Raw genomic sequence first — 15,628 nt, forward strand, 5'->3', positions numbered from 1 at the left:
AAGACATAGAAGGAATGATTGGGCTCCAGCCCTCTTTTTTCAAACACAGTGCCACAGTGCCACAGTGCGGGGCAGGTAGCATCAAATGTCCAAATCATATAGTCTTTCTATATCGCCTATTAAGACAAGACTAATAGTCAACGATAGTACAAATCATATAGTCTTTTTATATAATTGTGAGTTTGAGATTGAAATTTAATATCTTATTTATTAATTTAAAAATTAATATTAAAATTTTAAATTTTATTTTTTAAAATTTTAATATTTTAATATTTAAAAAAAATAAATAATTAATAATTAATATTTTTAAAAATAAAGATAAAAGTTTTAATAATATTTTATATTTAAAATATATTCATATTAATTAATTAATTTTAAATTTATTTTTTGTACAAATTAAATTAAAATTTTATTTTTATTCAATTTTTATCTCTCACTTTACACCAAACATAATACTAAAATTTATTTTAATTTTAGTACATACCCCACCATGTGAATGGAGGAGAGCAGCGAGTCACACTCACAAGTCACAAGGTAGCACACTACCTCTCCCTAGTGTCTGTATGTATCTGAAAAAGCTGAGAGGGATAACATAAGATATTATCAGAGTAATGGAGAAGTGGAAGTTCCAAGGGAACCAAGGGCTGAAGAGTTCGGCGGTTTCAGTGAGAGGCGTGTTCAACGTGCTCATGCAGAGCATCAGTAAGGAGAAAGAGGTGGTTCGTCTTTGTCGTGTTGACCCTACGGATAACCCTTTGTTTAGTGCAGATCCTGTGGCTGCTCATGCTGTCTCTACCGCCGCGCACTCTGGCAACTTCAACTGTTACCCTCCCACCTTTGGCCTACCTCAAGCTAGAAGGTTTCTAATTTCTTGATCATTAATTGTCACATGTTGACTTAGTGGCAATTATTATTATTAATCTTCATTTTCATACGAAGAAAATATCTTCACGTGAATTGCTACTATTTAAAAAATTGTACATTATGATGATGTTGATGATTCGTTTAATTAAGTGTATAGTGCTCACCTTCTAGATTGTAGGAACTGGTTGGTTTGTGAACTTTTAGTCATCAATGGATTCCATTTTGGTGCGTGACTCTATCATTATAATGTTAAACTGTAATTGAGAGTGATAAAAACTTATCTGCAATTGTCTTCATATAAAGTTGATAATTAAGTACCATTAAATGATTTGATAGATTTGACTACATTATCGTCTAACGAATATCAATTATCTTTATATGTAAATAACTACTCGTCAAAATATGCTCATTAATGTTTGGTATTTGCCTATTTGGTAATAGAGGAAAGTCACATGCCGTTGGTGTTGATAAGATGGAATAATATGTGGTCTAAATCTAATCTGTTGTATGAGATGGGAACTTTCGAAACAGGGCAATTGCAGAATATCTGTCCAGAGATCTTCCAAACAAGCTATCAGCAGAAGATATATATGTTACAGATGGTGCCACACAAGCCATAGATATAATCTTACCAGTGTTTGCAACTCCAGGGGCTAACATTCTCCTTCCAAGACCAGGCTATCCTCAATATGAAACTCGTGCCGCTTTGTGCGGCCTTGAAGTCCGCCACTTTGATCTCTTGCCTAACAGTTCTTGGGAGGTAGACATTGATTCCCTTGAAGCTCTAGCAGATGACAAAACTGTGGCCATGGTTCTCATTAGTCCTAGCAATCCTTGTGGGAATGTCTTCACCTACCAACATTTAAAGAGGGTACATATGATATATGGACTATTCATTTAGCTTCTAGATATATGGCCTTTGCTAAGAACCAACATGTGATTATTGTAGGTTGCAGAGACTGCAAGGAAACTGGGGATCTTTGTAATATCTGATGAAGTTTATGCCCACATAGCTTTTGGGAGCAATCCATTTGTGCCTATGGGAGTATTTTCGTCAATAGCTCCCGTGATTACACTTGGCTCTATATCTAAAAGATGGATTCTTCCTGGTTGGAGATTTGGTTGGATAGCCACTTGTGATCCCCATGGAATTTTCCAAAAAACGGGGGTTAGTTTCATTTTATGCTTTTCATCTTAATCTTTATCTCTTTCTTCTTCTAATCACCACTCTAAAAACTCTTAATCTCGTTTATCTGGGATTATTATAGCATTTAATATTAAATGACTTTTTTTTCTTCTTTTTATCAGATTGCGGCAAATATCGAGAGCTATATGGAGATTACTAGTGACCCTCCAACTTTCATGCAGGTAACAAATGGAAACTAGCTTTTATTTATTTTTCTTTAGCGGTCTTTTTTATATCAAAAGAAGTGATCACTAGTAATGTATGCTCACAGGCAGCAATTCCTGAAATACTTGAGAGAATAAACGATGAATTTTATTCAAAAAATCTTGATATAACGAGGGAGGCTGCAAACGCACTCTATGAAAGATTTAAGGAGATCCCTTCCTTGATATGTCCTCATAAACCCGATGGAGCCATGGCTGTAATGGTACATAATAAAATATAGAGTAAATGGTCAAATTCGTTCACGAAAGATTTGTTTTTTCAAAATTTTAAGTTAATTACCTTAGTTTATTTGTTATTTTCTGGACTCGAACCCGTAACCTCTTAAATGAGTATGGAGAGATTATGCCATTTGAGTTATAACTCATTGGCATATTGTGGTATCAATTAATGTATCATATTAGTAAATTTTGATACTATTATTGTCAGAAATGACGAAAGGACAAACATGACTTTAAAATTTTTAAAAGACAGAATTTAATTAAAAAATATTTAAAAGACCAATTTGAGAAATGAGTGATCTTTCATGGACTAATTCGACCAACTACTTATAAAATATGTTAAGAGTTACTAAAACAACGTTTTCATAAGAATTTAACGTGAACAAGGGATTACTATATGGAGCAGGTGCAGATAAACTTGTCACAAATTGAGGGCATTGCTGATGATGTGGACTTCTGTGTCAAGCTGGCCAAAGAGGAATCACTACTTATTCTTCCGGGTAAGTGATTGTTTAGACCAGAAAAAAACACGAGAGGAAGAAAATAATGAAGTATCTCTGAGAATCTGTGTGTTGAAAAATAATAATTATAGGTGTTATTGTTGGACTGAAGAACTGGCTTCGGGTTAGTTTCGGTTTGGAGCGTTCTGCAATTGAAGAAGGCCTTAGCAGGTTAAAAGCATTCTGCCTTAGACATGCCAAGATGTCTCAGCAAATTAGTGCGTGATTTGATGCTTTGGATTTCAACGTGAATTATGGATATCTATTCCCCACCATTGCTTTGTTGCAACGGTGTTTAATCCTATATTGCTATCAACAATAATGAAGAAGCTGGATTTGGTTGCTTCAGTTTCTATGGTTCTTCTGTATTATGTTTTCATTTCATTAATAAACTTTACACTTTTTATGTTATCACTTTATACCTACATCGTACATATCATATTCATGATGTGGATGTTCTAATTGTGCACTGTGGAGCAATGTCATTGTCAGAAATTGAGGTGTGGTGCAAGGAACCTTTGATGTATAATTGACCATTATTAATTAATAATATATTTAAATGCCTCAAATAATTTGATAGTTTTTAAATATTAACTCAAATTTATGCGAATTTTTATTTTATTTTTTATTTTTATCTGAAGTTTTGATCCAAGTTAAAAATTACTATAATTTATTAATTATTAGCTATAAGTTCTAATAATTAGTTAATTAAATATATTAGAGACGGATTGGATTGGTCATTTTTATTTTTATTTTTAATGAAAATAAAAATAAAATATAAAAATATTTTTGGTTGAGTAATTTAATATTATTTTTAGTAAAAATATTTTTAAAAAGGAGTACAACATTGAAAACGATATTTTTTTCAAAACGATAAAAATATTTCTAATCTAAAATATGATATTTTGAGTTGAGGATTTTGGACTCCTTTTATATCCCATCCATTAGGGTTAAATCCTCAATCAATCAAGTATCGTGAAAAAAACAAATTAAGAACCGTCAACTCTCTTTCTACTCTTGCGGAAATCGTAGCTCTCTTCCATTTACTTTTTTAGAATGTCCTGTTCATTCAAAGATAAAATGCTTTTGTTGTTTAGTTAACAATTTTTAGTATATTTTTTAAATTGAATTTTTTAATATAATATCAAATTTCAAATTTGAGTTATAAAAGGAAGCATTTTGGTATTTTTTATTGTCTCAGCTCTTTAAAACCATTGGCTGCTTGAAAATTCTTACTATTTTATTTTTGTAAATTAAATTACAATGTTAAATAGCGTGAAATTTGAGTTGTAATTTTTTTTGTTATATTTGACAATTTTTGTTTTTTTTTTTAATTTCAAACTCTCACATTCTTTTAAATTTTATTTTTGGTGTTTGTCTGAAATATTTGTAATGGTATATGTTACGATGGGTAACTGGAGATTAATGGGCTGGACGGTGCTGGTTGGCCCAAACGTATGAATGAGGAGGATTCCCGGTGGATCCGCAACTCGGTGCCCTCCGACTTGTGCGTGCGTGGAGAAATGGGGGATGGTACCTGCAAAGACACTCCGATGCCTAAGTTAGCAAGGGCGTGAGCAGGTTTAGAGTGTATTGGGTCTTAGAGATACCTGAGGAGTGTCAGTATATTTATAGTGGTGAACCAATAACCACCGTTGGAGTAGTGCCGCTTTTCTAGGGTGTTAACCGTCCCTTTATCTTAGGGAAGTTAAGATATGGCTCGAGGAAGTGGTTAGAGAGATTCTAGGGGCGGTTACCCATTCAAATGAGTGCTTATCTGCCAGCTAATCCTCGTTCCCGACTTCCTTAGACCAAGTCGTGGTGCAAACCGACTTTGTAGCGGTTGATTTGGTGCAGGGTGAGGCTCAACCCTTTGGGTTGGGCCTTCTTTCTTGGATCCTGGGCCCTAGCGTTGGGCCAGGGTATGAACAGTGCCCCTACTCGAGCCCAATTTCTCTTTAAGATTTGGGTTCGAGTATTCTACTCGGGATTGTGGTCGACTTATTGGAGGACCGACGTGATGGTTTAAAACCGACGTGACTTTTCGTGACCTTTTGGTTCTGACAGTTACGTCTAATCAAGCGTCGCGTCCGTTAGGGATGTGCGTAGGGATTGATGGCCTTGGTAACGGTGCACTCTCATTAATGACTGCTCCGCTTTTACCATCGTGCCCCTAACGTACTTATAAATACTTTCCCTCTCTTTCATTGTTTCGTTTCTGCGATTTTTCAAATTTTCCCCTTCATTCGTTCGTGCTGTGTTCTTGTATCTTCGAAGGCTTTTCGTTTCCTTCAACCCTCATTTTCGGATAAAGGTTAGTTCTTTTTGTAACATGCTTTTCTATTTGCATGCCTTCATTTTGTAGATAGGTTGGTTTGTAGACTTCAGTTCCGTACTTCCTCCTTTAGAGACCGTGTTTTTTATGTTCCTTTTCTTTTCCCTTGTAGGTTTTTTGCTACCTTTTTAAGAAAAAGAAATGGCTTCCGTAGATATCCTTTCTCAATGGGTTGATGTCACGGTCCTAGGGGCGGAACCCTCGGTCAATACTGAGTTTATCACCAACCTTCGCACTTACCACAGAATTTGTACTTCTGAGGATGACGAGCCGAAGTATGAATTGGTAGTCCCGGGTCCTGAAGACCGGGTTTGCTTTGGGAGGGTCAATGAGGCGGCCCCTCATTTTTTCTTTATGTATGAGTGCATGATCACCCGTTTGGGTGTTTTTCTTCCTTTTTCAAACTTTGAGATATCTGTTTTGCATCACTGCCGAGTTGCCCCTACCCAGCTTCACCCCAACTCTTGGGGTTTTTTGAAAATTTATCAATTTATTAGCCAGGCTTTGGAGTTCCCGACTTCTTTGAAGATTTTTTTCTATCTCTTCCATATGACCAAACCCTTCAGTGGGCTAAACAATAAGCAACAATGGGTGTCTTTCCGAGCCATACAGGGTCGGAGAGTTTTTACCCTTTTTGACGAATCCTTCCATGACTTTAAAAATTATTTTTTCAAAGTTCAAGCCGTAGAGGGTCACCATCCCTTTTTTCTGGATGATAATTCTTCTCCCCGATTTCCTTTATACTGGCTGGAGGCCTCCCCCTGCGAGAAATATGGTCTGGATGACCTGGATGAGGTAGAAGCAGCCATTGTGGGGTTCCTCCGAGAAGTGTAGGGGAGGACCCCATACTTGGACACAAAAAAGTTTCTCCAGGGGTCTCTGACCTTTGTCCAGGCACAGCTAGGTAGCTTTTATTTGTTTGTTAGATTTTCGACTTGTCTGACTGACTTTTCCGACTTGTCTGATCTATCTGTTATTGTCCTTTCAGAGATGGCAAAGGCAAACGCTCAGGAGTCTTACCAAAGGGTCCAGGAGGCTAAAGCAAGGTCTCGCGCCAGGACTAGTGGTGCCAGGGCGGTTATCTCTCCTCCTCCTCCTCCTCGGAACGTTGGGACTCCCTCTCAGCCCATTGTGATTTCTTCTTCAACTTTCTCTCAGCCGCCCCCCTCTGCTCGACCTTCTCCTGAGCCAGAGAATAAGAAGCGCAAGACCTTAGAGTCTGGCTCTTCTGGTGAGGTGAAGGCGGATGCTCTTGCATTCGTCCGAAAGAACATCTATCCCCATGCTCGTATAAGCATGGATGATGCTTCTGTTCGGCGCCACCTTACCACTCTGGTTGAGGAGAGCCTCAAGGCAGCGGGGGTTTGTGGCAAACTCTTAGATATTTTTGAGAAGGCTCCTCTCAGCTCGTTAGGGATGACCTCGAGGGTCAAAGAGCTGGAAGGAAGGCTTCTCATATATCAGGAGCATGAGGGAAAGTTGAAGGAGGAAGTCGCCAAGCTGAGGGAGGAGAGAGATAACCTCCGGGAGAGGGAGAGGAAGTTGCAAGCCCAATGCAACATGGAGGTCAGTTTGAGGAAGACAGCACAGGATAGCTATCAAAGTTTGTTTAATGATCTTGTGTCTGTGAAAAATGATCTACTGAATTCTCGGAAGGCATACACCGAGTTGGAGGACTCTATTGCTGATGGCGCTGAGGAGGCTTGGAGGATCTTTAAGGAGCAGGTCGGAGTCATTGCTCCTGACTTGGACCTCTCTCCTTTAGATCCTGATAAGGTTGTCATCGATGGTGCCATTGTGGATCCCCCTGTCCCCGAGATTATTTCCGAGTCAGATTTGAAGACTCGGGGGCAAAGGATTATAGAGTCTCCTCCTCGCCCTAAGGACGCCCCGAGTTCCTCCACAGTTCCTCCGACTTCCTCTTCATCTCCTATGGATGCCTCTCTTCCCGGTCCTGGTGGTGTTCCTCCTGGCTCTGGTGATGGTGATCCGTCTACTCTCCTTCCTAAAATATAATTTTGTTGGCTATATGGGGGCCCGGCCTGTGGGTCCCCTCTTTTTAAACTCTTTATTTAATTTTGGTAGTGCGTGAACAATTTTTTGGCCTTTTAAGGCCGTAAACAAAACACTTTTTAATACCCTTTTTTAATAAGGGTTTAAGTTAAAAAATAAATACCCTTTTTTGGATAAGGGTTTAAGTTACCTTATGCGTGCATGTTTCTCTGATTTCGAACTTCCCTTTGATCTTTTCTGGAAAAACCTTTTCTTTGGCTTTGTCTGCCTTTCTGAACCTTTTTATTTTAAGGATCTTTAGGACAACCTTTTAATCTTTTCTTAGATTTTTTCCTATCTCTTTTTGGTTATTCATAGTACTCAATTTCGTTTCATTGAGTTTTTATGACTTAGGCTACTTTCGTGATTCATTTTTGTTTTACTTGGTTTCCCATTCCGACTTATGAGTCGGGATGTTTCCGAGTTTATCATGATCAACTTCTATAACCTCTTTACACCGACTTGTACCTCGTCGTTTTATCCTGACGACCATCTAGGTCGGTTCATGGGATTTTCACTTTTTGTCGAGCTTAAGTCGGCGCGTTTCGTCGAAAGAAAAAACAAAAAAGGAATTTGCAAGAGATATATATGAAAAAGATCTTTTATTAATTGGGGAGGTACCTTATTGCTACTAAGGGTTTTTGACAATCTGTTTCCCTTAGTCTCTACTATGATGCCTCGTTAAAAACCCTTCTCCAGAAAAAACCCTTTGGTTTTGGGGAAAAAATCGTGAAGTTGGGAAAAGAGTACATCAGGGAGTAGAGTTCGCTTTTAGCTGTAGTACCTTTTCATATTACAAGCATGCCACGACCTTGGTAACTCGGTGCCGTCCAAGTCGGTCACCTTATAATAGCCTTTTCCTAAGACCTCATTGATTTTGTATGGTCCTTTCCAGTTTGCAGCGAGCTTTCCTTCTCCTGATTTGTTGACTCCAATGTCGTTTCTGATCAAGACTAAGTCACTTGGGGTGAATGCTCTTCGAATGACTTTCTTGTTGTATCTTGTAGTCATCCTTTGTTTCAACGCTGCTTCTCTTATCTGGGCTTCTTCTCGGACCTCTGGGAGCAAGTCGAGCTCCTCTTTATGCCCCTGTATGTTTCTGATCTCGTCATGGAGAATCACTCTTGGGCTTTGTTCGTTGACTTCTATTGGGATCATGGCTTCTACGCCATAGACTAGTCGGAAGGGTGTTTCTCCAGTGGCGGATTGGGGGGTTGTTCTGTAAGCCCATAGCACTTGTGGGAGCTCTTCGGCCCAGGCTCCTTTTGCATCTTGTAATCTTTTCTTTAGCCCTGCCAGTATGACTTTGTTGGCCACCTCGGCTTGCCCATTGGCTTGCGGGTGCTCCACCGAGGTGAACTGGTGTTTGATTTTTATACTGGCTACTAGGCTTCTAAAGGTAGAGTCGGTGAACTGAGTTCCATTATCTGTAGTGATGGAATAAGGTATCCCATACCTTGTGATGATATTTTTGTAGAGGAACCTCCGACTCCTTTGTGCGGTGATGGTGGCCAATGGTTCTGCTTCTATCCACTTTGTGAAATAATCTATTCCCACAATCAGGTATCTGACTTGTCCTGGCGCTTGGGGAAAAGGACCTAACAAATCCATTCCCCATTTTGCAAAAGGCCATGGAGAAGTGATACTGATTAGCTCCTCCGGGGGAGCCACATGGAAATTTGCATGCATCTGGCATGGTTGGCACTTTTTCACAAATTTCGTGGCATCTTTCTGCAAGGTCGGCCAGTAGAATCCAGCTGGGATTACTTTCCTGGCTAGTGACTTTGCTCCGAGATGATTTCTGCAGATCCCACTGTGGACTTCTTCCAACACTTCGGTGGTTTTTGAAGTCGGTACACACTTTAACAATGGTGTTGATATCCCCCTTCTGTAGAGGATATTTCTCACCAAAGTGTAATGATGCGCTTCCCTTCGAATCTTCTTAGCCTCTTTCTCCTCCTTGGGGAGGATGTCGAATTTTATGTATTCGACCAAGGGGCTCATCCAACCGAGGTTTAATCCGACTACCTCAAGGACCTCCTCTTGTTTGTCTTTTTCTTTTACTACGGAGGGTTTCTGGAGAGTTTCTTGGATCAGGCTTCTGTTATTCCCTCCTGGCTTGGTACTTGCCAACTTGGATAGGGCGTCTGCTCTGCTGTTTAGATCCCGAGTTATGTGTTTGACCTCGGTTTCTGCAAAGCGCCCAAGATGTTCCAGAGTTTTTTCCAAGTACCTTTTCATATTTGGGTCCTTTGCCTGATACTCTCCACTTATCTGGGAGGTTACTACTTGCGAATCGCTGTATATCATCACTTTTGTAGCACCGACTTCTTCCGCCAGCTTCAATCCAGCAATCAAGCCTTCATACTCTGCCTGATTATTTGAAGCTGAGAATTCAAATTTGAGGGAAACCTCTATTTGGGTCCCTCTTTCATCCACCAATATTATGCCTGCACCGCTTCCTGTTTTGTTTGAGGATCCATCTACATAAAGTTCCCATGTAGTTGGTTTTTCCTCTTGGTCTCCCGCGTATTTCGCAATGAAGTCGGTGAGGCAATGGGCTTTGATCGCCGTCCGAGTTTCATACTTCAAGTCGAATTCGGAGAGCTCTATTGCCCATTGAACCATTCTCCCTGCAACATCCGTCTTTTGGAGGATTTGCTTCATGGGTTGGTTCGTGCGGATTCTTATTGTGTGAGCTTGAAAGTAAGGCCGTAGTCTTCGTGAGGCTACTACTAAGGAGTAGGCAAACTTCTCTAGTTTGTGGTACCTTAGCTCAGGGCCTTGTAGGACTTTACTGATGAAATATACTGGGTGCTGTCCGACCTCGTCTTCTCTTATCAGGGCCGACGAGACGGCCTTGTCTGCTACAGATAAGTATAGGACGAGGTCTTCCCCAGCTATTGGTCGGGTCAAAATAGGAGGTTGGCTTAAGAATCTTTTGAACTCCTGGAACGCCTCCTCGCATTCAGGAGTCCATTCAAACTGACATCCCTTTCTCAATAAGGAGAACAGTGGGAGGGATTTTAGTGCCGATCCTGCCAAAAATCTGGAAAGGGCTGCAAGTCGGCCATTCAGCTGCTAGACCTCTCTTAAACAAGTCGGGCTTTTCATCTCCAGGATAGCTCTACACTTGTCGGGATTAGCTTCAATCCCTCTTTGTGTTAGCATAAACCCTATGAATTTTCCTGCCTCTACTGCGAAGGCACACTTTGAGGGATTTAGTCTCATCCCGTGTAGCCTTATGGTGTTGAAGACTTGTGAGAGGTCTGCCAAGAGATTGACTTCTTTCTTGGTCTTTACCAGCATGTCGTCGACGTACACTTCCATTAAGCTTCCAAGGTGAGAGGCAAACACCTTATTCATCAGCCTCTGGTATGTGGCCCCTGCATTTTTCAATCCGAATGGCATGACCACGTAGCAAAAATTAGCTCTGGGCATGATGAATGATGTTTTCTCCTGGTCTGGTTCATACATCGGGATTTGGTTATACCCCGAGTAAGCGTCCATGAACGACAAGTATTGATACCCCGAGCTGGAGTCCACTAGGGTGTCAATACTTGGCAGTGGATAAGGGTCCTTGGGACATGCCTTGTTTAAGTCGGTGTAGTCGACACACATTCTCCATTTGCCATTTTGTTTTTTGACTAGCACTACATTGGCTAGCCATGTTGGGTACTTGACTTCTCTAATGAAGCCAACTTCTAGGAGCGCTTGTACTTGCTCCTCTACTATTAGAGCTCGCTCGGGGCCGAGCTTGCGTCTTCTTTGTTGTACAGGTCGGGACCCGGGTAAACCGAGAGCTTATGGGACATGAGCTCGGGGTCTATCCCAGGCATGTCGGAGGCTTTCCAGGCGAAGAGATCGGAGTTATCTCTTAGGAGCTTAATCAACCCTTGTTTTAGGGTTTCCCCTAGGTTGGCCCCTATGTGAGTATTTTTTCCCTCCTCTTCGCCGACCTGTATCTCCTCGGTTTTTCCTCCCGATTGTGGATGCAGCTCCTCTCTAGCCCTTGCGCCTCCGAGCTCTACTGTGTGAACTTCTCGGCTTTTTCCTCTCAGGTTTAGGCTTTCATTGTAGCATTTCCTTGCCAATTTCTGATCTCCCCTTATCGTTGCTATCCCCGCTGAAGTCGAGAATTTCATACAAAGGTGAGGAGTGGATACCACCGCTCCGAGTCGATTAAGGGTAGCTCTGCCAATTAAAGCATTATATGCTGACCCTACATCGATGACTATGAAGTCTATGCTCAGAGTTTTTGATTTTTCCCCTTTTCCAAAAGTGGTGTGGAGGGGCAAAAATTCTAGTGGCTTTATTGGCGTGTCACCTAGTCCATATAAGGTGTCGGGGTAGGCTCTTAATTCTTTCTCATCCAACCCTAGTTTGTCGAAAGTGGGCTTAAAAAGGATGTCCGCTGAGCTTCCTTGGTCTACTAGGGTTCTGTGGAGATGAGCATTTGCTAGGATCATAGTTATTACCACTGGATCATCGTGTCCAGGGATTATTCCTTGCCCATCTTCTTTTGTGAATGAAATGGTAGGGAGGTCGGATGAATCTCCTCCGACCTGGTAGACTCTCTTGAGATGTCTTTTGCGAGAGGATTTGGTGAGTCCCCCTCCCGCGAACCCTCCTGAGATCATGTGAATATGTCTCTCCGGAGTCTGCGGTGGTGGGTCTCTTCTATCCATATCATCTCGCTTTCTCTTCCCATGACTGTCCGACCTTTCTATGAGATATCTGTCGAGCCGACCTTCCCTAACCAGCTTTTCTATCACATTTTTAAGGTCATAGCAGTCGTTTGTGGAGTGACCATATATTTTATGGTACTCGCAGTAGTCGCTGCGGCTCCCCCCTTTTTTATTTTTAATGGGTCTAGGGGGTGGCAGCCTTTCAGTATTACAAATCTCTCTGTATACATCCACTATGGAGACCTTTAGAGGAGTATAAGAGTGATATTTCCTTGGTCTATCGAGACCGAGTTCTTCCTTCTTTTTGGTTTCCCTCTCTCTCTCTTTTGTTGAGGGAGGGTGCCCAGGTCGCCAACTCAGGTCTCTTAACTTAGCATTTTCCTCCATGTTGATGTACTTTTCAGCTCTTTCCTGTACATCACTTAGAGAGATGGGATGTCTTTTGGATATGGACTGTGAGAAGGGACCTTCTCTGAGCCCATTGACTAACCCCATTATGACTGCCTCGGTGGGCAGGTCTTGAATCTCTAAACATGCTTTGTTGAACCTTTCCATATAGGCTCGTAAGGATTCTCCGACCTCCTGTTTTATTCCCAGGAGGCTTGGTGCATGTTTAACTTTGTCTTTCTGGATAGAGAACCTCATCAAGAATTTTCTTGAGAGGTCTTCAAAACTGGTAACCGACCTCGGGGGGAGGCTGTCGAACCACTTCATCGCTGCTTTTGACAAGGTTGTCGGAAAAGCTTTGCATCGCGTAGCATCAGAAGCGTCATCCAGATACATCCGACTTTTAAAGTTGCTCAGATGATGCTTTGGATCAGTGGTTCCGTCGTAGAGGTCCATATCGGGGCTTCTAAAGTTTCTCGGGACTTTTGCCCTCATTATGTCCTCACTAAAAGGATCTTCCCCCCTAGGGGCGAATCTTCCCTACCGTCACGGGAGTTCCGACCTTTGAGGGAGGATTCTAACTTTAAGAGTTTTTCCTCTAACTCTTTTTGTCGATCCATCTCCTCTCTTAGGTGTTTTTCTATCTCCCTTTGTCGCTCCCGTTCCTGTTCTAGTTGTTCCAAACGACTTTGGTGGACATGGACTAATCCCATAAGCTCAGTTGCGTGGGACTATCCGTCTTTCTCTGACTCACGGCCTTCAGAGGAATTCACCTTCGGGGTTTTGACTCCGGAGGTTCCTTCTTTGTGTTGATCATTGGTTTCCTGATGGAGGGTTAGGTCCGCGTCATTATTTCCTGTATCCAGATTCTCTTGTTCAGAATCTGTTTCCACATGACCCTCCTCAGGGGATCTGTCCGCCATCACTGGTTGATCTCTCGGGTCCCCGGCAACGGCGCCAATGTTACGATGGGTAACCGGAGATTAATGGGCTGGACGGTGCTGGTTGGCCCAAACGTATGAATGAGGAGGATTCCCGGTGGATCCGCAACTCGGTGCCCTCCGACTTGTGCGTGCGTGGAGGAATGGGGGGTGGTACCTACAAAGACACTCCGATGCCTAAGTTAGCAAGGGGCGTGAGCAGGTTTAGAGTGTATTGGGTCTTAGAGATACCTGAGGAGTGTCAGTGTTTTTATAGTGGTGAACCAATAACCACCATTAGAGTAGTGCCACTTTTCTAGGGTGTTAACCGTCCCTTTATCTTAGTAAAGTTAAGATATGGCTCGAGGAAGTGGTTAGAGAGATTCTAGGGGCGATTACCCATTCAAATGAGTGCTTATCTGCCAGCTAATCCTCGTTCCCGACTTCCTTAGAGCAAGTCGTGGTGCAAACCGACTTTGTAGCGGTTGATTTGGTACAGGGTGAGGCTCAACCCTTTGGGTTGGGCCTTCTTACTTGGATCCTGGGCCCTAGCGTTGGACTAGGGTATAAACAGTATTTTTTCAATTTCATAGAAATATAATAATTTATTTTTAATATATTTTTTATTTTTTTTTTGCTGCTGTATTTTTTATTGGTTCTTATTTAAAGCCCCAGAGGATAAAAAAAAGAATATTCGAAAAATGAGTGAATTCAACGATAATAAACACAAGGCATAAAAATTTTAATATAAAATTATAAATACTCATTTGTGTTTTTATTCAATATAATATTCTCTTTTGTACTCTTATTCTTAAAGTCAAATTTATCTGTACTTCTATTTTATATGTTTTATTTATTTTGTATTTGTATTTTATATTTATTTTTTAATATTAATATAATTTATTTTTATATTTAAAAATATTAATTTTAAATATATTTATTTTAAAAGATTCTTTACACGTTTTCAAATGTCATTACCATCTCTCCTTTAACAAAATAAAAAAATAATTTATGAAATAATTTGTTTAATCAATAATTAAATAATAGAGTACAAGTGAACTAAAAATTAAAAAAATAAAAAAAAAAACTTAAAAAAATACCGGTAAAAAGTTAGTTTTTTTGTTTTTAACTTTTTCTTATTTTAACAATTTATTTATTATTTTTTGAATAATTTATTTGTTGTTAAAAAATGTTTAAATAAAAAATTTTAATATTATATTTATATGTTCTTAACTTGTAATATATTTTTACGTACTCTTAATGAATTTATTTTATTATATTCTATTTTATATATGCATATATTTTTTATTATTTAATTAAATAAAAATAACTTTTTTTTTATGAAAAAAATTATCAACTACCAATGAGTAATTGCTCAAATGGCATAGACTCCCTATATTCAATTAAGAAGTTGCGGGTTCAAGTCTCCTATCTTTCCAAATTTTTGCTAATGAGTTATAGCTCAAATGGCATAAGCTCCCTATACTCAAGTAAGAGGTTGCAGGTATGTGTACAATGGAAGTTTATGGAGTATTAGATATATAACCATTAGTATTATCTTTTTTCATTAGCTGAAGCTTTTGGGATAAATTGTATCATGACATGATATTAGAGCGCTAGATCCGAAAAGTAAGAGTTCGATCTTTTGATCCTTTGTGAACCTTGAATTTTAAGATGTTTCAAAAATTATATACAATAGAGCGGTGGCTAAATTTGTTACTGTAGAATGAAGATGTATTTTTATGACAATCCCTGCTGCTGGAAGGATAGAATGGCTTCATGATGTTGAGTAGTACTTTAAATAATTAAGTTGAATTAGTTAATAGTTTTCTATGTTTTTAGACTCGATATTTTCTTTGATTGAGTTAGTACTTTATTTTTGTTTACTGCTATTCTATAATTTTCCTATTTATGTTTGATTCTTTTATTAATTCAAACAAATTTTGTTTGCATGCTTTTATTCAATGATTATTGGAGTAAATTTAAATAAATGGATTATGTATATGAGCAGAAAATTATGTCTCTGTGCGAACCATATCATAACTCAAGTATTGAGAGTAAATAAGATGCAAATGAATTTCAACGAGAAATAGGAGACATTATTATGTTTAGAATAATGGTTAACTATGAATTGAAAAAAAATTGACAAAGTACCTTGTAGAACTTTTGCTTTGATAGAAAGAATGTATACAGTTGAATTTTTAGTTAGCCATCCAACTAGATGTTATGAAAATTTTTTAATGAAAAAAGAAG

The 15,628-nt window shown here is 39.6% G+C and overlaps 1 protein-coding gene across 2 annotated transcripts; it reads left to right on the forward strand.

The window, feature by feature from the left end:
- The first annotated feature begins 497 nt into the window (after positions 1–497).
- Positions 498–3,565, forward strand: LOC112771508 (probable aminotransferase TAT2). 2 transcript variants are annotated; one of them, XM_025816273.3, is made up of 7 exons: positions 501–859; positions 1,396–1,735; positions 1,814–2,032; positions 2,173–2,232; positions 2,322–2,477; positions 2,900–2,993; positions 3,086–3,565. In XM_025816273.3, the coding sequence occupies exons 1-7, from the start codon at positions 612–614 to the stop codon at positions 3,217–3,219; spliced, it is 1,251 nt and encodes a 416-aa protein (XP_025672058.1). In that variant the 5' UTR covers positions 501–611; the 3' UTR covers positions 3,220–3,565. The 2 variants fall into 2 exon arrangements, with proteins under 2 accessions (XP_025672059.1, XP_025672058.1); XM_025816274.3 differs by lacking the exon at positions 2,322–2,477 and having other exon boundaries at positions 498–859.
- The last annotated feature ends 12,063 nt before the right edge of the window (positions 3,566–15,628 follow it).

This window comes from Arachis hypogaea, chromosome 18, assembly GCF_003086295.3.
Source record: "Arachis hypogaea cultivar Tifrunner chromosome 18, arahy.Tifrunner.gnm2.J5K5, whole genome shotgun sequence".
NCBI lineage: Eukaryota > Viridiplantae > Streptophyta > Magnoliopsida > Fabales > Fabaceae > Arachis > Arachis hypogaea.